The sequence below is a fragment of the Epinephelus fuscoguttatus genome, linkage group LG23 (assembly GCF_011397635.1).
Source record: "Epinephelus fuscoguttatus linkage group LG23, E.fuscoguttatus.final_Chr_v1".
Classification (NCBI taxonomy): Eukaryota; Metazoa; Chordata; class Actinopteri; order Perciformes; family Serranidae; genus Epinephelus; species Epinephelus fuscoguttatus.
The window spans coordinates 29,808,012-29,830,798 of NC_064774.1; the positions used below are offsets into that span (position 1 = coordinate 29,808,012).

At 40.6% G+C, this 22,787-nt stretch overlaps 1 protein-coding gene across 2 annotated transcripts in view; it reads right to left on the bottom strand.

Annotated features, from left to right (window-relative positions):
- The window catches only part of dock11 (dedicator of cytokinesis 11), a 96,828-nt gene that overhangs the window by 7,075 nt on the left and 66,966 nt on the right, over positions 1–22,787 (bottom strand). For both annotated transcript variants that reach the window (XM_049567732.1, XM_049567731.1), the window contains 13 exons: positions 22,356–22,501; positions 18,090–18,205; positions 17,689–17,826; positions 15,975–16,157; positions 15,382–15,495; positions 14,274–14,489; positions 8,439–8,496; positions 7,230–7,336; positions 6,659–6,781; positions 6,069–6,182; positions 3,255–3,401; positions 2,608–2,818; positions 1,722–1,912 (listed from right to left, as the gene is read on the bottom strand). In XM_049567732.1, the coding sequence (XP_049423689.1) occupies positions 1,722–1,912; positions 2,608–2,818; positions 3,255–3,401; positions 6,069–6,182; positions 6,659–6,781; positions 7,230–7,336; positions 8,439–8,496; positions 14,274–14,489; positions 15,382–15,495; positions 15,975–16,157; positions 17,689–17,826; positions 18,090–18,205; positions 22,356–22,501 (1,864 nt within the window). The remainder of the gene's footprint in view (positions 1–1,721; positions 1,913–2,607; positions 2,819–3,254; positions 3,402–6,068; positions 6,183–6,658; positions 6,782–7,229; positions 7,337–8,438; positions 8,497–14,273; positions 14,490–15,381; positions 15,496–15,974; positions 16,158–17,688; positions 17,827–18,089; positions 18,206–22,355; positions 22,502–22,787) is intronic.

Genomic DNA, 22,787 nt, shown 5'->3' on the forward strand with positions numbered 1-22,787 from the left:
AGATCAGTATGTACCATTTGTGCTTTCACATGGCACTTAAACTGACAGATAACCACAAAATCAAAAATACATATTTTTTTCCTCTTACCTGTAGTGCTATCTATCAAGTATGAGTTGCTAAGTGTTGGAGATATCACCCATAGAGAAGTCTGCCCCCTCTCCAATGTACAGTAATGAGAGTAGATGGCACTCAGCTTGTGGTGCTCAAGCCACCAAAAAAAAACCAAAACAAAACTCAACAGCAATGTCTCTCAAGATAAACCACAGACCTTGTTGTGAGTAACACAACAGCTATTTTCTTGCCACAAACTACACTCAATAACTAGGCCCGTCATGATAACTACATTTGTTGGATATAATGTCCCAGAAATAATTGTGGCAAATGTTATTATTGTAATTTTGAGACCATATTATGCCACTGATATAATGATGGTATAAAAGGATAATCATGCAAAACACCATTTTAAAGAGCATGAACTTTAAATTCACAAGAATATTTAGACATTACAATTGGGATATGAAAAACATATTTACCATATTTTAATGTGGCCAACAAAAAACAAAACCAATTGATGCCTCTTGCTACTAGGAAACAACTAAGCAAAGCTCAAGGAACACCACAGTTACCCCCATAATCCAGTTGCTGTGCTGCAGTCAGCTCCCGTGGATGGACAGCTTGGGAGCTGGGTGGTTTGCTGGTGTTTTACAGAGTGGAGGATGAAATTGCTGAAAGGATCAACTACAAACGATATACTTTTTGGCACTCTGCTAGAGGTTGGCAAACTAACAACTATCAGAACTGTGCCTCATCCACTTCAAAAGTGCAGCTGCAGGCTACTGCTAAGCTACACTGATTCATCTTTTAGGTGGTGTTTATTGTTGCGGAAGTAGGCAGGGGTGGCTAAAATGTTGGTGACATTCTCATGTGAACAAACATGCATGCAAACACAACAGGCAATATCAAGGTAATGGACATATATCGATAGCTAAGTCAATAATGTAATTATCAAGACAGGCCTAAATGAGAGGTTCGTGCTTGTGGCAGTGCGAGATGTAAACATTATTGTATTCTTAGCTAGCTCAGTGGTGCTAGGTGAACTAGCAGCAAGAAACATGCATGTTTCCTTAAATGTGTTTATATTATTATTATTATTATTATATCAGTGGCATAAAATGGTCTCAAAATGACAATAATACCATTTATTTCTGGGACAGTACATCATCCAACAAAAGTATTTATGGTGATAGGCCTACTCTCATCTATGAGTAGATGCACACTTCCTTCTCAGTGGTGATACATTTGATGGATGTAGCTTGTAAGAAAGACAACAGATCCCACATGAAAATGCTCATAACAAGGTCTGTGGATTATCTTGAGTAACTGGGTCATGATTTCTGGAAAGAGACACTGTGATTGAATTTAAGCACCACAAGCTGAGTGCCATCTAGCTCCGTTGTACCAGAGAGAAGGCAAACATCTCTACAGCCGAGATCTCCAACACTCTGCAACTGACATCAAAACAATGAATACCACGAATACGTAATTTTGATTCTAGGGTCCAGTTTTACACAACAACAGTAGCTCATGTTTCTTCTTCACACAAATTTAATGTCTTGTCAAATTTGACAAACATAAATAAACAGGAAAAAAGTGACTGATCTGCTATGCAGCAGTTTTTATTTTTCACTGAGCTGTGTCTCTCAGTGACTGAAACCTTTACCTGCACAGAGACGCAGCCCTGCAGTTTGAGCTGCAGCTGGATCATGTCCACCTCCTGGCTGGAGCAGAGTTTGGTCAGCTCTGCTGTTCGCGCCTTCATCTCATCTATGGCCACGTCTACCGGCTTTAGCTCCACCTGCTTCTCCCCCACCACCTCTACGCGCTTCTTCACATAGGGAAAGGTGTTGGCAGCTGGAGATAAGACAGCAGGAAACGCTGGTTGGCTCATTTATGCAAAAATAACAAACTGCCAGGAAAAATAAACAACATGTACTTCTCTGAAAGGCCATCTATAGGTGCTCCCAGTTGCGTGCAACAAATGAGATGTGACTACAAAAGCACACAGTGTAAGTGTTTTTGCAGCTTACTGTAGCAACACTATATTTGTTTTGATGTCACATAAAACAAGCAGCAGAATGACCCAAAGCATCTGTTGTTTTTTTCTGCTCTTTACAGTTCAGCTGTGTATTCTAACAACTGTATTGTATATTCATAATTAGAACTACATGTACTGGGTTGATGAGAAAGCGTAACATGGCTTGAGGGTGCTAATCCCACAATAACAGAAGCTAAAGATACTTAATAGGGTGTGGCTGGAGGGATCCTAATATCCAGCTGACCCCTGCTACAGTAACCAGCTGTTGAAATACTGCCATTTAGTGATCAAAGCAAACAATGGGTAGGCAAATATGATTTGTTGCTGCTCCCGTCCACAGCAGTACATTACATAACATCCATGTCAGACTCCAGCCTGCCTCTCCAAACTGGGCCATATAACCCCAATTCAAAATCCCTTTAATGTAGTGTAGTTTATCATATAAGATACTGTGTGCCTTTTTCATGTTACGCATGGTGATTTTTTTTGTGAATGAGTGTGTTTCAAGTACTTGTGAGCACGCTCCTCCTCTTGCACTGCTCCTCCACCCCGCCATGCTTTTTGCCTGACAGCGTGTAGGGTGTCTCGAACACAAAGCGGTTGATGTTGTGGCACTTCTCAAAGTCAGTCTTCTTCTCTGGCGCCTCCTTCTCCTCAAAGTATGGCTTGACGAACGTCACCTGGATGTAGGCGAACTTGGCATCCAGGTCTTTCGTGTTTACCTGTGAAAGCAATAAGCTTTAATAAAGTATAATTGCTAACTACTGCCTGTAAGAGAGCCAAGTGAAATAATTGAGGGCTGCACTGGATGAGCTTTGTCTTGTTGAAAGATTGCTGAGGAATACTGTCAGCATCATCCAAAAGCAACCTTAACTTTTTTTTTTTTTTTTTTTTAAACTTTCCTCTTCTTCTAACACTTGGCTGCTACTACATGTCCCGCCTCATCAACCTCCACTGACTCACAATAAAAGCAAAGAAATCAGTTTTCAACTTGTCAAATGGGACCTTTCAGTGACTTAAATTATATTTTCTAAAGAAACACAAGAGCAGGGCTCCAGTGCCAAAGGACTTATTTTAATTTCTGACTGCCAAACCACACATTAAGACTATTTCTTCCAAACATCTCCAACCTTTTATTCCTCCATTTATGTAGTTCACCTTGTTTGAGTCCTGAATTATTTTGACGTTTTCTGCCCCAAACTTTTCCCCGTAGAGCGTCAGCAGCCGCTGAGAGATTTCGGAGAGGCCAGTGAGTTTGGGCTCTTTGTAAATGTATTCCTTCCCGTCCTCTTCCTCAAAGAAGCCCTGAAGAAAATACACATGTTCATTAAATAAATATAAGGAGAGACAGTCTGAATTGTGCTGGGAGTAATGTGCAAAACAACAAGTTTGGATCAGTACTCAGTCTTAAAATGTTGTTTTCCTCTTTGTTTCTCAATAAAACTTAACTCTAAGTGCCAACACCATCATAATGATGGCTTGATGTGGCTTGTTTTCTGTTGTTTTTGTCATCTGCACAAGTAAGATGCACAACATGCACCACATCTTGCTTAACTGCCATTTGCTGACTAAGCATGTCCTGAGTATGTCTGCTTCCTTCTAACATCACTGCAGCTGGTTGCTTTAATTGATTACATCCACAGTGGTCGGCCTGCTTGTTGCCATGTTATCACAGCACTGTAAATGTAACCTTTACACAGTGAGAATAGTTATTGTGTTGCACTTGGTTACATTTTATTTGTGTAGTCAAAGTTTTCACAAACGTGTCCAACACTGCAAAGAATCTTGATGGACACAAATGGATTGAGGCATGTTGGGGCAGCCATTCTTTCTGCGTCACGATGGCTAGGCATTTACTGTGAGATCCAATATACAGCTGGTGCAGATTGCATCACATTACATTTGCTGTTTATTCATTTAAATAATACTGAACATCCTTCTTTGTATTTGTACAGTTGCACCAACATTACTGGAATTTCTGCCTCAGTCTGCCAAAACAAAACAGAGCCACACAATGCCCATTTGTACTTCTAACTGTAGGACTATTTTAAAAAAAAGCCCCACACACCAATAATACACTGTCTTTAAACTGTTCTTCTACTTTCTCTTAAAGTGGAAAGCTGAATTCCTCACACACTACACTCCTTTTCATGCGACTCTACTTTTGGCTTAACAGGTTGAAATATAGCCAACAGAGCATGTTTGCACCGTCAGTGTTGTTTTTGCCACTGACAGGTTTGGACTGCTATTTTTGTCTAACATTGTGTCTAACATTACTGAAAGGATCCCTACAGAGGTTGACCTTTTGTTAAAGAGTAAGATCCTTCATGTTTAACCAAAAACAGCCCCAAAATCCCCAAAATCTTAAAATTAACATTAATTTTACTGTGTATAGAGCCAGCATTTTCACATCTTACTGGTTGAATTAAGGGTTTATTTAAACCAAAGCTAGTGATTGTTGGAACAGTTAAAGGCAAACCAAGATGATTTTTGTGGGTTTCAATCGGATGGTGGGAGGAAGAGAATACCAGAGTTTTGGGGTAGCGATAGAGAAAAGCCCTGTCCCTCAAACACTTAGTCCTGGATCTCATGACAGACAGAAGTCTTTGGTCAGACAGTCTTACTCAGACAGTTCTTACTCTTCAACAAAAAGGTCTATCTCTGTTAGGATTCTTTCTATAATCTTGTCAGACACCTAGAATAACAGTCTGAGCCTGTCAGTGGGAAAAACAAGCATTTCTAGTGTATGCAAACTGACGGTGCATATTTGCGCAAATACACTGCAGCATGTTTCCCAGCAGCCTTGCTCAATACTACACTGATTTCAAAAACTGTTAGTCACACAGACACAACATGGGGAAAATACCTAAGTTACCCTTTAACTTGGTGCAATACATGGGAGGTTCAAGCGATCCCCCACTAACCCAGCTCTACTTGTATAGACTTGTGCCCTGACCAAATTATAGGAGTCACCACCACAGCAACAAGAACATGATCTCTCACAGGCTTCCCACTCACAAACAACACCAGAGGTAACTAGAACTGTCAGATGAGAAGCTTCTTCTAATCAGTGAACATAACGTAATGTGTATGGTATTTTGGTAGAAATTAGGTCTTGGATATGCTCTCAGCAAGTCTAAAGGACCAAGATAGTTATTTGCACAACATCAAGCAGATGATTATTTGGTAATTTTCTGAAAAAAACTGCAGTGTTAATGCTCAGCTATTCAAAACAAAAAAACAAAAGCTTAATACAGTTATAGCAGAGATATCAGGTACAGTACTGAACTAAAAAAAAAAAAACTGTGGGGATTTTTACCACCATCTGTAATCTACAACTGCTTTATTCTGTATAAAAGCCTTCTCCTTCACTTTTGTCACTTTATGTGTGACATCTTGGGTATGGATATACACACTTCATAAATACCAAGTTCCATTCTCCTTGCTATTTCAAAGCTTTCTGGCAAAGGTGAGAGTTCACTTTTACTTCCTGAAATGCTTTTTATAGTTGCAATATCATGTGATACAGTAGAATAACTTATATTTAACATGCAATCCTATAAACGGAGAGGAGAATGAGTCATCACCACACCTATTCGATCTAAATTCCAAGTTGCCCAACCCTACTGCGTGCAGCATAGCACTGTATGCCTCAGGTGTACTGTGTGCTAGTCATTAGTGTGAATATTCACTGAGCATCCAAACCAATTCTTCTGACAGCCTTTTGAGTAATTCCAACTTCTACCTATGACACCGTTACAGTTTAGCTTCAAGCTTTTCTGGCAATGTATTTCAGCTCTAAGATTCTTTAGGTGATGCAGTTCAGCTACCAATTTTACAATTCAGCTTCCAATCAGTAATGCTTTGCAATGTCAGCTGTCAGCATTCACACACATTTTCCTTAGGACTGCATTTTCTATTTACAATTGCACTTAAAACAAAAGACACCTTGGAGCTGCTTGTCGACCTCACCTGTCCGTAAAAAGCCACTCTGAAGTATGTCCCGAGCAGCCTGCGGCCTGACTGTATCACCTCCATTATCTTATTGTAGGCTCTGTGCAGAGTGTCGTACAGTCGGCTTAGTTTCTGGAGAAATAAAATAGATGATATTAGTTTATTTTCTGATTGTTAATTTAGTGGAGTAACTAAGCAGTGCATGAAGGAACAAGCCAAGAAATCTTGAGAGACATCTCAGTTTCACATGAGATAATTATGTAGCTTCTTCCTCGTGGGAAAGGTAGTAAACTGTGTAAGTAAAGTAGCTGCTTTCATGTTCCCTCGGGCAATCTAGCATTTTCACCTGCTGGCAACCAGCATAAAATGAGATGAAGAGACAATAACAGTCGTGCGAGTGTGAGTGTACAAGTCTAAGAAGCCAAGATGCTAACTGATGATTGGAAAATTAATAGGGTAAACTTTACAAGCAACTGTCTCTACAAAACAAGTCCTTACATAGGTGTGAATACTGGACCGTCATACCCATGGGGACGTGGATGAATCACTTTACTGCATGGTTATGAACTAATGATACCTGTTTGAGTGTAGGGGTGTTGTTACAGTACCTCGTACTCATGACGCTTCTCATAGATGGGGATGATGAGTTTGGCAATGTGCGTGATGAGCTCATATCGTTCGGCTTTCCACAGGGCCTCCACACAGACCTCTAGGTGTTCCACCAGGACTTCCTAAAAAGGGGTCAAAAGGGAATAAGAGTTTTCTTTCTACAGTATCGAGTCATCAGATCGAAAATTCAAGCCCTAATATTTTATCTTGGGATTTAAATTATTTTAGTACTACTGCTGATACAATAATCAAGTTACAGTATCAATTATTTGAGAAACAGAAACAATGAAAAGTTAAGTTAAGTCAAATGTTAAATTTCATCTAAACATAAGCAGGACGTCACCTTCATTTAACGATCTAAAACAGTCAAGGTCAAGGCCAGCTTTCTGTACTTGACAGTTTTTGATACTCAGTGCTACAGCCAAATTTTGATAACTACCAAATAAAAGTATTGAGTTAAGATCCCAGGCCTATTTAGGATGAAAATGTAGAATTTAATGGTAATCAAGCCAGTTGTTGATGTAAAACCAGGACATCTGGATTAATTAAGTTATGTTTTTCACTTCTCACCTCAGTGTAATAGATGTCCTGCATTCCGGTGTCTTCCCTCATGGCAGCTTCCTCTTCAATATTCAAGGTAATCTTCTTAAAAGCTGCAAGGCCGCTGGGGAACAACTCTAACAAACAAACAGCAAAGATAAGGTAAAAAAAAAAACCTGGCACACACACACACACACACACACACACACACACACGTACAAAAGATAGTACTGTATTTCATGTATGTGAGTTCTGAGGTTGCAACAGGTGCGGCACACTGGCGCTCCGAATAAGGCAACTGAAAATCTTGGGGTGGCACACCAAAACCAAAAGCTATGACTGAATTACAGAAATCTGCCAGCCTCCAATTATGTGCTCTGAGGCAGGCCAGCAATTGTATAATTGTGGCCTCCACTTTGGGGCACCACTGGTGCAGCATCTCAACAACTGGCTCTAAATACAATAACAACTCTAGAAAATCCACATGGCAGTCAGTGTCAGTCATGACAAAATAAGAGGAAGGAGGAAGTGGTGGATAAAGACACATGTCACAGTCAGAAAGATAAAATATTCCTTCATTCCTGGTAGTTCGCGACAACCTGATATTTAATGATATAATAAAAGCAGACACACAGCATACAAAGTGCTGCTGGTTTAGGTGCCAAACAAATTTTTGAGAGATAAGCATTCGCTGTCAACTAACTGTTGCACCTCACAAAGTATCTTTGTCCAGTGACCTTCATCAAAGATAAACACCATTTGATGAGTATTTGACAGCAGGTTTTACATTAGATGAAAATGACCATGACAAAAACAAGAACAGCATTGTGATACTTTGTTTGTCCTGGATGTCACTGGTGTAATAGTATGAGTCTGCAGTGTGTTTGCATGCTGTTTCTAACAACAGTTAGCGAACAAGCTGGCATGTGTTTTATCTCCAGTGCTAACAAATCTTCCTGGAGGAGCAGACTGCTGTATAAAGAGCATGCACGTTTGCTGATGAAGATCAGGTGCATTGTACAGCTGCATGCAGCTGCATTAAGACTGTAATTTAACTCCTTATATGTGGTAACGGTTTGGCATGAGCAAATATTTTTCTTGATGAGTCAGTCAATAGGACCTTGAAAACACTGCACACACTGCTTGGTGTTCAATGACAGTGTATGTGTGGGCCATAAATGGAGGTAAAAACATTGTTTGCGTGTGTGTGTGTGTGTGTAGATGTGCAGAGGATCTTACTTTTCCTGTGCAGGTATTCTGCAACCAGCGCAGCCACATGAACATAACACATGGCAGCCTGTGGGACAACAAACACCAGTAGATTTAGTGAACATTTCTTTAGCAGAGACACAAGACAGAGGGCTCTAGTTTCGCAGACCGGGCGAGGCGGGGGCGCAGCGCACCTGCGCTTCGCCAACTGGGTGTGGCCAGGCGGATTTTGCAAGTTTGGCACACCGTGCGCGCTGGCGCAGCTACTCCTCTTTCCCACCTCCGTCCCTCCTACCTGCGCAAGTCGGAAAGAGGGAGGAGAGAAGGCATGGAGTGGGTTTTACACACATCACACCAATCAAATGAGCCCCTCTCCTCGCCCTTAAATGCGCCACGCGAAGGCGTAATGAGAGTTTACTCAATTCGCCATGGCAGAAGAGAGCAGCAGCGTCAGATGGCCAAACTTCTCCCAGGAGGAAACTGATGTTTTGGTCCGGGAGGTCCAAGCTCGCAGTGTCCGAATATATGGAACTGCGAGCAGACCTCCACGGGCTGATGATGCACAGGTAGCCTGGGAGGAGGTCACCACAATTGTAAATCAATGTTGCGTTTCTCTCGTGCGCGCGCACTCTCTCTCTCTCTCGCAGTCTCACTCTGTTTCTTTTCTTTTGACTTTTCTAAGATGACAGATGCTGAATATATACTCCCTATCTGATGCTGTGGCTGTTTGTGGTTGGCTGAGAGGGATGTGAACTCATTAGTTTGCAGCTGTGTTAATCAAATCAGGTTGGGTTTCCATTATGCGTGCCAAACGGTGCCAATCCCCTTTGATCTGACATCAGATGTGACGGGACAGTTGATATAGAGATACATTTATGTGCTGATTGCAGATAGTTGCATTGAATAGTGGTTTTTGTGGCTATTTATTGCATTATTAATGTGCCTGATATTCTGGAAACCTGCCTGTGAGGTTTTGGTGACGTGTGCACACTGTCCTCCGGCCAGCCAAACTTCGGCTTACACCGGCTGCGCTCCGCCTGCGCTGACAGTAGACCTGGTTTCAGCTGGCAAGCTTTTAGCGCACCTTCGGCGAAGCCTTTTGGCACGAAACTGTCACTGCACCAAGCTGGATCTGCCGACACCTCCCCCTGCTGCGCCGCCACACCCATCTCAGCGCACCTCGGTCTGCCAAACTACCAAACTGAGTGCACCACGGGTTGCGCTGCTTGAAACTAGCTCTGCGCGGGGTTCGCCAAACAAGCAGTTCTCTATGAAACTAAAAGGGAAAACTTCACCACAATCACTAAGACAAAGGTGAAAATCGGCAACTCTAATGGCAGCATTTCATACTGCAGCCACTGTAATCAAATAGAATTAGGGTGACAGATTTATTTGTTGTAACTTTGACGTATGATCAACTGTGTATAAAATTCGTCACTTTGAGAGTCACGCCTATCAGCCACACCTTGCTTCTAAATTTGCACCTGTAAAACAACATGTGCTCAGGCCCAGCGTGTGTCTTTTATCTAACCAAGGCATATTTAAAAGTCTAGTGTGTGGGATTTAGTGGCATCTTGTGGTAAGGGTTGTGACCAACTGAAATTTTTCCTGTGTACCAAACATGTAGGAGAACTATAGTGGCCAATGGTACAATGTGAATGCCCCTGTCCAGAGCTATTGTTTAGTTTGTCCATTCTAGGCTACTGTATAAACATGGTGAACTCCCTGGAAAAGGACCCACTCCGTATACAGATACAAATGGCTCATTTTATGGTGACAAACACATAACAATTCTTAATTTCAGGTGATTATACACTAATGAAAACATATCTTTGACTATAATATTCCATTTGGGCCAATATGATCATTTTTTGGGCCCCTTTCAATTTGCTAGGAGGAATTTTACCTTTTTTTGTTTGTTTGTTTCTGTGTACAAGCATTGTTATAGAAGTGGTTAGGATAAATAAAAACTAAATAAAAAAACTAAATAAAACAAACAAAAGTATATTAGATTAAAATCAGATACACAATAAACAATATACAATAAACAAAAATAAAACAATAAAAATGAAAACAAAATAAAATAAAACCCAAAGCTAAACAAAAACAAAATGGATATAAAATACAATTGAAACAAAAGAAAAAAGAAAAATATAATAAAACATAAAAAAATAAAATAAAAAAGTGAATAGGAAAAAACCTCAATTAATTTTTTGGGGATAGACTTATTTGAGGACAGGTTTACTATGCTGTCATACTCTTTCCTGTTTATGAACTCCTCTTAGCCTCAGTATCAGTCTCCCTTGTTTACACTGAAATAGGATAAAACAGCCAATGTTTATTTCTTAATAACCAGAAACAAACTTGTTGTTGCAGCTTGCAATTTGAATCTGAAACACGAGAAAACAAAAAGGGTGGAGGTGTCTGTGCAATATTTAGAGATCATATGGTTATGCACAGGTTGTCATTTGGGGTGTTTTCGTCATTTGAGTATGTATCCTTTAAAATGGAGCTAAAACTCCGTCCATACTCTATGTAGTTATACACAAGCCTCCCCAGCACTGTCAAAGTTTTATTGATGATTTTACCAGGATGCTTTCAATTGTATGCACAGACTTTGATGGTTTGGTCATTACAGGTGATTTTAATGTACATGTGGATAATGTCTGTGACAGAAATGCTAAAGAGGGGCGCTGGTGGCTTAGTGGTAGAGCAGGCGCCCCATGTATAAGGCTGTTGCCGTAGCGGCCCGGGTTCGACTCCAGCCTGTGGCCCTTTGCTGCATGTCAGTCCCTCTCTCTCTCTCCCCCTTTCATGCTTGTCTGTCCTATCCATTAAAGGCTAAAAAGCCCCCAAAAATGTCTTTAAAAAAAGAAACGCTAAAGAGCTCAGTGCTGTCCTTGAAACCTTTGGCCTGACTTAGCATGTGTGTGAGCCCACCCACAGCAGAGCGCAGCACACTCTGGACCTGCTCATTACAAAGGGGGTTAATATTTCAAACGTCAATGTGGTTGATGTTGCTCTGTCTGATTATTTCTGTGTCTTCTTTGACCTGTCTGTTTCTCCCAAACCACCGGCTGGTCCTGCAGTTGTTCGGAGGAGACACATAAATAACAGCACAGGTGCTCTGTTCATGGAAATGATAAACTTTGAAAATGCCTCATGTTCTAATGTTGATGATTTGTTGAACTCTGTTACTTTGAGTGTTTTGAATATTCTGGACACCATTGCCCCTGTGAAGGTTAAAATGGTTAAAAATAAGCAGAAGGCGCCATGGAAGCCAGGAAGAGTGGAAGTACGAACCAGGAAGTACGAGCACATTAGTCCTGTGCTCAGGTCTCTACACTGGCTTCCTGTGGCTCAGAGAATAGACTTTAAAGCAGCTCTGCTTGTGTACAAGTCTCTCCACGGCCTCGCACCAAAGTACATCTCTGACATGTTAGTGCCATATGAACCATCTCGGACTCTGAGGACCTCAGGGACCGGCCTCCTGCTGGTGCCCAGAGTCAGGACTAAACATGGGGAATCAGGATTCCAGTTTTATGCAGCTAAAATCTGGAACAGTCTTTCTGAAGATGTGAGACAGGCCTCTACTCTGACAATGTTCAAATCTAGGCTCAAAACAGCTCTATTTCACTGTGCATATGACTGAAAGGATCTTATCTGCACTCTTCTCTTTTAAAGTTCATTTTGTAATGATTATTTATGTTTTTATTTTGTATTGTGATTTTAATGTATTTTCTTGTTCTGTAAAGCACTTTAAATTACTTTGTGTACGAATTGTGCTCTACAAATAAACTTGCCTTGCCTTGCCAGCTTCACCAGAATAAACAGTGCCTGACCTGACCTCTCAGTTTAATGTTTGATATTGTTAACATCAAAACAGTCCAGATTGTTATCATGATGTATTGTGATGAGTTGTTAGTGTACCCACTGTAGGTCCTTAGGTAGTAATACAACTGTGTAATTATGCTGCATTTTGTTCTGGAGGGATGAGGAGTGATAGACTGACTTATACTTCCCCGAAACTAATGGGTTTGAAACCTGAGACTGAAGAACTGACTCACTGTGTACTGTACTACTAGAGTACAATGTAGGCCGGCCACTCTGTAAGATGTTTACTTTGGCGTTGCCACTGAGTGTGGTTAGTCGGTGTGTCAACAAAGTGAAAATTTCTTACACTTCTAAGCCGTCATTGATTACTCTTTTTGTGATGAGCGGCAGGTCGGCATTACAGAGCACTGCATACTAAAACAACTAGAAACAAGATCAGTCTCTTCCAATAGGCCATTATTCTGATGAACACTTCAATCAGTTCAACATCCGCTTGCTCCTATTATAGACCATATTTTTACACTTTAAAATTGACCTTTTTATATATATATATATATATATATATATATATATATATATATATTTCACTGTCAATCACTGTCAATATAAATCCTGCACACTCTATACACTATATAGACGTCCATATATGTATATATACTGTACGTAATCGTTTAGTCTATGCATATGCATTCAGTATTTATTTCTTTGCAGTCTTTTGCGGTTTACAACTTACAGAAAGACTTGACTTATCTTAATTTTATGTTATGTTTCTGTTTATTGGTTCTATGCCAGAAAACGGTGGATTGCTCCCTCTGGGTTGGGAGTGAGTTACTGCCCCAAGTGAAGGAGCTCAAGCATCTCAGGGTCTTGTTCTCAAGTAAGGGTAAAAGGGAGCATGAGATGGACAGGCGGGTTGGCATGGCATGAGCAGTGACAAGGGCGCTGTGCAAAAATATAAATTAATATATACACTTACTTACAAAATAATCCAGTCTATTGATGACCTTTATTTATCCAGCTTTTCTGTATTTGTTTTTAGCTGTTATCATGAGTAAGGCTCCGCTACTCTTTTTCTCGAAGTACAGAAATAGAGTATTCGCAGTATGCATAAACCGGTTGAAATTCATAAACACATTTTTTTTTTTTAAAACTGTACCTAAACCCCCAAACAACTTTTTTTCAGTTGAATGAAAACCAATGTAAATGTGTATTAAGTTGTGCTGTTGATGGGTTCAGGTCCAAATCTTGACATTTTAGTGTATTTCTACTTTAAAGTTGCAGGTAGCTGCTGGCAGTAGCTTTTGAGCAGCACAATGAAATAAATGATTTTTTCTTAATCTACAGCTGCTAACTGTCAACTAATCAAGATGAAAAGGCATTTTACAGTTATAGCTGACTAATTTTAATTTTATATACTTTATTAATCCCCCTGAGGGGAAATTCAATTTTTTCACTCTTTTGTCAATAACACACAGGTCAGAAAGACACACACATGCACAAACAGGACCTATACATGCACAAAGTGGAGAGATGTCAGAGTGCCTTGGTCAGGCGCCCCAAGCGGTTGGGGGGGTCCAGTACCTTGCTCAAGGGCACCTCGGCAGTGCTCAGGAGGTGAACTGGCACCTCTCCAGCCACCAGTCCACGCTCCATATTTGGTCCGGACGGGGACTTGAATAGGTGACCCTCCGGTTCTCAACCCAACTGAGCTAAATAATAGTGTAATTAGGTTCATTTTGTCTACTCAAAATAGATTAAGTGTAGAAAGTTTCTTTTTTTCCAGACAATGAGTTTTTAAGGAGATGTAGTTCACCCTGACATGTTTCGACTGTCACTTCAGTCTTCTTCTGAAGAAGCTCCTTAAAAACTCATTGTCTCCTTAAAAACTCATTGTCTGGAAAAAAAAAAGAAACTTTCTACACCAACTGCGCTACTGCGCCTGTTTTTTTGGCGCACATAAAGACAAAAACAATAAGAGACAGATTAACATTTGACACGAAATCAAATTATTCAAAGTCTTCCTGTTGATACCTCAGAGAGATCTCCATTCTTGAGGTGCGCTCGGGCCATGCTGTCCAGCCAGGTCCGTCTCAGTTCAGGGGTACTGGCATAGGACCGGGCCAGGCTGTACTGGAGGTCCAGCAGCATCTCCGGGTCTTTCTCATGCTCCCTCATCTGGGCCGTGGCCATCAGCACTGTGCGGATCCGCTTAGTCAGGCCCTTCACTTCAGAGGGGAATGCTGTGGACTGCATCATGCAGAGAGGAGTTAGATCACACAGACTTGTGAAAACATGATTTAATCTTTTAGAAAAACACTGTAGGGCTCCTGTTCTTCAAATATTTTTGGTTTTGTTTTAATGGTTTTAAGCCTGTTTTTCGCCAACAGTAATGAGCATTTGTATCATCACGGTTAACTGCAGCTGTAAATGCAATGTGCTAACCACACTAGGAGCTAGCTTTAGGCTTATCGCCACCAAAGACCGCTGATAAACCAAGATGGCCCACTTTAGATTCATTTCCTGTATCTGTGTCGAATGGCTTCTTTAGGAGACTAGTGGTGATCCTGAGTCTATTCACTCCAATGGGAAAAGTAAACATGAGCTCATATTATAATTGTTTCCTTCACCCCATAGTGACTGATGTAAATACTGGATCTATTTTTCACAAGCCCAAATCCTTCTGTTGTATTGTTTTAATCTGACTTCATCCTTCTACACAACATTCTACTCTACATGGTTCCTTGGAGGAGAGTCTGTCATCCATCATCTCCTCCTCTGACATATTTACAGACTAAATGAACCACATCAGTTGTAATGCCAGACTACATAGTTAATCTCACATTGCGACTGTTTTACTGATGGGATCCAGTGGCTGGTCTACAGAGAGAGTAAACAGACACAGAGTTGGATCACACATATGCTTTCAGCAGTTGCTGGGTTGAACGCTCTCATGGCGTGGATAGCACAGCACAGGCTTATATGGAAAGATTTCATGCTCAGACATGTTCGCAATTGAGAAGCTGTTTTCTTGATTTTATCTTTTTGGAGCTTTCTCAGTTAAATTATATATTAGCTTCAGAGCTGTGATTGGTAAGACATTCTGGTTTTCTCACTCAAGTCTTGTTGACTTCTACTATACCTTCATGGCCTTGTCACTATTTGCAAAGTTGTTGATGATGGAGAGAGACTCCTGGAAGCGCGAACTGCCGGTCAGTGCCACGTCGGAGATCAGCTGGCTTACAGCAATGATGATCTGGACAGGAAAAGGAGTAAGGTGACAGGATGGATATATAGAAGAAGAAGAATGTGTAGTAAAGGGGGAATTAGAGAGGATGAGGAGAAGAAGAAAATGAAAGGAAGGTTAATATAGATCCGCACCAGATGCTCTAAATGGTATATGTATTGACAGAGTGAGAGCTAATGGAAAGCTGCTACTGTATTGGCAGAAGAACCAGAAACACAGCAGGAAGTGTGTGTTTAAGCTGATAAACAACCTCTTAACATTCTCCACCTGCCTCACGAAAGCATCTCAAGTACTTGGAGGAGTGTGTGGACAAAAGAGCAAAGGTCACCATCAGGGGGAATAACTACTGAGATCATAAAAGACCTTGTTACAGACCATTATGTTTATTGTTCACAGAGTGTTTAACATGTATGAACAGAGGCCAGGCCTTAAGAGGAATGACAGGTTCATCTGTTTCCTCCTCCACATCAACACTCACTCCACTATACCTGCAGGTGCGTGCGTAGGAATGTCTTTCTCTTGGTGTACTCGTAGTTGTTCCTCATCAGCAGGTAGAGCAGAGCTGACACCTCGGCCCTCAGACACGCCAGCTTGGAGACGCAGCACTTGAGCACCTCGCAGCACAGAGCTTCACACAGCGTCACACGGCCTTTAAACAGCACCGACGGGAACTGATGGGACAAGGTGTTAGTGTATTAAAGGGCAGGGATGTGATTAGAAAAGTACTGTAAGTAAAGGGGGGGCAGCAGGAAAACAGCAGCGAGACATTAGAAAGGAACAGGAGCTGCATGTCCCAACACACATTCTGAAACCTGAAAAGGTTTGTTTCTATACAGAATATATACATGTATTCACTTTCATCTGAACAAACATGGAGCTTTTGCACTCAAGGTTTTGATGCTGCAATACCCTTTAGATATTTTTATTTTCTGGGAAAAAAAAAAAAAAGTTGTCAGTTTTTACAATCTAGTCTTGAACAAACAAAATTCGATTTCAGCCCTACTTTTAACAACTGGAATGAAAAACAAACTTGAACCTGAACGACAGAATTTCCTTTTCTTACGGTTTATTTCAAAACCTAACTTAAAAATAAAAAAAAATTAGTATAAGATTTTGTCTTTTACAAGACCCTGTAAATCACAACCTGCTCAGTATGTTTGAGACTTTAAAACATGCACATGCAATGAATTTTAACAATAGATTAAGGCTTTTCAGGCTAGATGTGAGTAATCATGGATACACTGTGTTATTATAGTATTGTATTTTTCATTATTTTAGTTTTTAATTCAGTTTAGTTTCACTCAGTTGGCCTGCTTCTTTTTAGTTTAGTTTTTTTTCTTAGTTTTCAGTATTATTTTTTATCATTTTTCTTATTATAACATGAGGGGTATAAGATTTAAGAAGGTCAGTATAGGTACTACAATAGAAACAACACTTTGTGAAGCAATTGATTCACAGTCATGCAGACATCCCAGTCTCAATTAACACATGCACCAGTGCCTCCTCATGCTTGTTTCATGTCATATCCTATCCTATCTGGGACTGTTTTCACTTTTGCCAACAGTCATGTTGATAATCTCACAAAGACATTTACTATCTGTGACTCAGCAGCTCTCCCACTCGTAGTGTAACAGAAAAACACATGCCACAACAGAGTCTTCCCTGCTCCTCTCCTGTGATTCATCACACAAGCAGCCAGCGCTGATATGGCTGATGTTATCTGAGGATGCCGCTCTGAAAGTGGGTGGTCCCTTCCCCCGGGAACTACATGACATTTTGCCTCACAGGTCTGAAATCGAGTATCGTTAGAGATTGCCTCTGGTCCCTGAATGCAATGTGTGAATAACAAATCTAAAAATACATAGGATTAAGAGCATTATGGCAACATGTGAACGTGGGAACAAACAGAGGAAACACCAACAACCACAGGAAACAAGAAATATTTACTCTATATATACGCACTTTTTTCAGTGATAAATGACATTTCGTCTACACAGTCTGTCCTTGCAACTTGTTTATGATGTTATAAATACAACGAGAGGCTGCAGCAATAACACATAGGCTGGATGAGTGACGACATACACTTCTTTTTCTTTACAAGCAGTGGAAAATGTTGGAGGCAGTGTCAAAACAACAAAAGCACCACAGCATCTTATCAAGTCATACTGATTTGTGTGCAAATGTGTGAGTGTGCCAACATACCTTGTTAATGAAAGCTCTAAGCGCGGCGAACACGTGTCTGAGGGCGGCTTCTGATTGGCCGACTTTAAGGAAGGTCAGGTAGACATCAAACACCTTCTTCATCAGGGGGTTGTGACCATCGCTGTCCAGCAGCTGGGTCTGGGGGACACCGCACTGACTTACATGAGTCATTAGAGACACTAAATGCCTAACCCCAAAATTAACACTTTGATTGTGACTCTGTCACAACATGAGGAATACATGTAAACACACAAACCACTCTGATATATAAAAACACTTTTACTGACTGAAATGTGACAATCTTCAAACCGGTTAAGTGACATAGACGAAGACAGATTTGGTTGTGTGTGTGTGTGTGTGTGTGTGTGTGTGTGTGTGTGTGTGTGTGTGTGTGCACTGACCTTGAAACACTGAGTGAAAAGAGAGAGGACATCCAGGACACTCAGGCAGACCTCTGTGGAGATGTTGCCCTCCAGCAGAGCCTGATGGTGGACTTCTGCTTCTGATGGCCCCGTCCCTATAACACACACAAACACAAAAGATTATCAGGACACAGTGTGTGGTGATGGTTCAAATTGCAACTTTAATGTAGTACACAAGGTAAATTATTCATTGGATCATTGGATTTGATTACACAGATAATAGTACAGTAACTGGTTAAATATTCTCGTAAAGGGGCTCTATGTGAAATTCAGATTGAGTTGTTGGTTCTTAACATGGAAATGGAGCCGACAGCTAGCAGCTAATGGTGCTAACTCCGTAAACAGTGCTGACAGAACTAAGGGGGCTTGGTATCAGTTCTCCATACCTTCAGGGTATTGGCTGTCATAACCCAGTACCATGTAGTATCAAAACGTCTCCAGTCAAACGATATCTGTATTCGATATAGTCGGGTGTCTGATCCCAGACTGTCCCCATTCCCCGCCTGATCAGCAAACTTTCTGTTGCTGTTTCTGGAGAACCACTTCCCTCCCAGCTAACTGTCAGTTCAACTTCTGCCTACTTAGCACAAGCTAACACAGCAGAAGCAGCTAACATCCAAAAAAGAGCTGTTACACGGTCCCAACAAACTCACACGGACAGCAAAATGTTAATAACCATTATGTTAGCCAATGATGCTAACAGTTTGCCCTGTCACTGTGTTTGTGCAGCCGGGCGGACTCTACCAACTGTCCCAGGCAAGGAGCTCAACCCATACTGCCCGTGGCATGTCGAAGTCAGGTGCATTTGATTGAGTTTGTTTGAAATGAAGTACTCTACTGGTATCTGTATCACGTTAAGGGTACAAGTGTTGGTACTTGTGTCACAATTTTTTTTAACAATACCCAGCCCCAGGTTTCTGTGACAATGCCATCTCAATGTCATTGGTAACCGCCGTATGAGCACAGCAAAGCGGCGGGGATGAGCTAGACAGTGGGATACACACATGCACAAACAAAATGCTACTCAGAAACATGTTGCACAATTTTTTCAAGTTTGCGGGTAGCTTGTCAAATACATTAATGCATGTAAAACTGTAATCTACAGGGGACACAGGAATGATTCTGGTGGTGTCAGAATGAGTCAATATGTAGTTAATCCTGCACATTCATCTCTGAAATGGACCACACATTTCTCATTAAGTTTCACTGTGGATTATAAGCATGGTTGCATTAATCTTGCATGGTCAGATATCCATTAAGCTCACAGAGGCCTTTAAGCCTGACACAGTCAGTAACATAAAATAGGTTTAGGACATATTAGGAAAGCCTGAGGCTTAACTGAGTCTTACTACAAGTGTGGAGAAGAAGTTTCTATTTGCTTATGTCCATTCAGGTACAAACATGGTATTGAGCCTTGGTTAAGGTTTGTTTGTTTTGGCTATGAAAATGGCTTACTGTGCGTGTCTAATAACATTTGGGCTTGATTTTCTCCAGACCTCAGTTAAGCTCAAGTGTGACTATGTGAGATTAACTTTTGAATAACAACTCGTGTGGCTGTCTCCTCACTTCAAATACAACTGTCTTGTGCAAACTTTGTTTGGACTTTAAACTAGGCTTTCAACAATGGGATTTTGTTCAGTCCAGGCATAAGTATTACAACTGTTTACTTGTGGAAAAAGTGGTTCTCTAATTGTCTTTTGACTGTACATTTACTAGTCAAAAGTATGAATTAAGCTGATACAAAGGCCTTCCTTAATTCCATTATTGTTCTTATTAAATGGTTAATGCAGCACCAAAGGTTAGTCTGTGACATCGGAGAGGTAGTATACTTTAAGGGCCAGTATGTAAAATGGGTTGAAAACAGTGACATCAGTGGTCAAACTCTAGATTGCAGGGCTCACTCGCTCACCCCTCCCGTCGGGTAAATGACGGTGGCCTCGTAGGGACAAAAAGCCTTGCACATGAGTTTTTCAGGAGTAGGTCTATCTAGCGACGAGGTGAATATTTATTTAGAAATCTAAACCATGTTACGATATTGTAATGAATCCCTCACGAGCAGGAGACCAGAGGAGCGTTCGGGAAAAAGGCCAGTTTATTTGAGCACTCCAAAAACTCTGACTCTTCTAGCGTAACAGACACACTTCATGCATACATACTCGTTTACCATACCGAGTGGGGTAAACAGTGCTCAGCTGTTTATTTAGCCTAGCAATATCTCCAGACTATAGTAGCTGCAATGGACGACTTTGAACGCGATTTTGAAGAGTTTCTTGTAGCGGATACAGACCCAGAGCCATACCTGTTTGAGCCGGGGCATACAGATGAGGAACTCCATGTGTTTGATGCTGAGCGGGCGAGAAGAGAGGCTGAATGCACAGAATGGGATTCGGTGCTACCATCGTTGGGGAGATATATCACCAGGAGGAAAAGCGCCGCAGAGAGTGCATCACAAGGAGTGAAGCTGCGTCTTCTTTTCCTCGCAAATGACGGTTCGGGTTCATTCTCTCCTGTTGCGTGGTAAGTGTGGTCCATTCGCAAACTTTATAAAAAAACTAAAAACTAAAAAAACTTTTCACTACTCTCTATCCACGAACTACTAACACTCTCTGCTGTTTCCTCCTCCTTCTTCCTTCCTTCCGCTGTCTTCGTTGGTTCATTCATACACGCGAAACGCGTTCTCTGGCTGGCTGGATTGTCCGCTCGGTCTGCCGTACATACATGGCGGTGCAAGATGGCGACCTCTCTAAAGCAAGGTCCTTGATATATATATATATATATATATATATATATATATATATGAAAGCATAATTATAAGGCTACGAAAACCAAACGAATTTTATTTTATAGTGATTATATACTTGTATAAACATATTAATGGGTAGAATATTCAGATTCAGATTGACAATAAACCATGCCAAATACTACACACTGGCCCTTTAATATGTACCAAATTATTTATTTCAATTGTTTTTAGAAGGAACCAGGAATTAATTTTGTATTTACATAGTTGTGTAAAGCATTTAACAGTCCTGTAAAATGCAACTAAATTCACCTAAAGCGCCTATCCAAAGCATACCCGAAGTAAATTTAAAGCTAATCTTGTTCCATTTTCAGTATATGTACATGCATGGTCTCATTTGAGAGGTTTTCTCCCCAATACTCAGAACCACTGTAAGTGCTTTTGTCATTGAGTAATATATGTTTCAATACACTGAAAAAAAGTTGTTTTAATCGTCACCTAAATTTTTTCTTGAAAAAGGTTGCTGCAGATGACTAGAACTAGAAGGTATTAGCTGGAAAACACAATAGGGCCATAAAATGAAGCCTCACAGATTCCACATTCAAAGTAGATAACAAAATCACAAAAACAAAATCATGTTACACATGTTTTTCTAGGGTTTCGTCCAGTGGCTTTTCAAAGAGGGTAAAACAATGTAATGAATGTGTGAATATGAGTGGAAAAACAAATCAGCACAGACAAAAATGTCAATTTAGGAGTGTACTGTATATAAGAACACTTCTACAAAACCTAAATGTATAAGAAAGAATGTTTTTCCCCTTAAGACCACAGATGAGCCATCTGTTTATCATTTATGTACACTTTAAACAGTCTATACTGCCAAGAACGAGTTAAAAATGGCAGTCATTGGCAGTTTATGGATATCTATGGATGTAATAATGTATTTGGACTAAGTATTTTGCTGGATTTAGATGGCCTGGACCCACAGGAGTGTGTGAGGACTGTATGAGCAGCATCTTTGTTGGTATATAATCGATCTGTGGATTATGATAACACTTCATAGGTGAGTTATAATTGTTTATTTGATTTTTTTTCTGACAGAAGTGTTATTGAACCTGCTGTGGTGGTTGTATCATGAGATGGTCTGCATCAATCAGACCATGAGCTTTCAAACAATAGGTGCTGACTGAAACACAGCACATATAGCAGTTCTGTACATATCATAAAAATCAAATATACCTTATGAGGACCCGCGGACGGGACGTTGGAAAGTTAGGCGGTTTTAAAGCTATGCACATTTTAATTTAATATTGGAAACTTTATTCTCTATATTGTTTCAATTGTATACTCACCTGTTATTTACAATTACACTGAGAAAATTGAAGTCCTATTAATGACCCTTTCTAGGACATTACAATTAAATATCAGTTCCTTTCTTATTAGGAAATTATTTGGAAAAGACCCTTGAGATTCAGTGTAACCTAAAGTTTTGCAGTGGCGGGTACCTATATTGAGAGTGAGGGAGGCTTCCATGGTGCTGAACTGGTGCATCTTAGTCTGCATGAGGCTGGCTCGGTTGCAGCGTATAGCCGGCATCGTCTGAGACTTCCTGTCTGAGGAGAATAGCTTTGACGCACACATCTCCTGACTCCTGTATGAATAATACATCCACAGAGAGTGCATTTATTTGTTTGAAAGACAGAGAGAGAAGAGAGGAAGATACAGAATGGAAATGTAACAGCTACAAAAACTTTCTAACTAGGCTGCAGATCTGTAACCTATTTTATTGAAGTGAAAACAGAAAAGTTGTTTGCTTTAACTTATCATTATGAAGTAATACAGTAAAATGTAATGTCTGTAGAATAATGACACCGTCGGTGGTTAGATTGGTTTCCTATATGTCTCGCTTTCACTGTGCAATTCTGTCTGCCACCAGG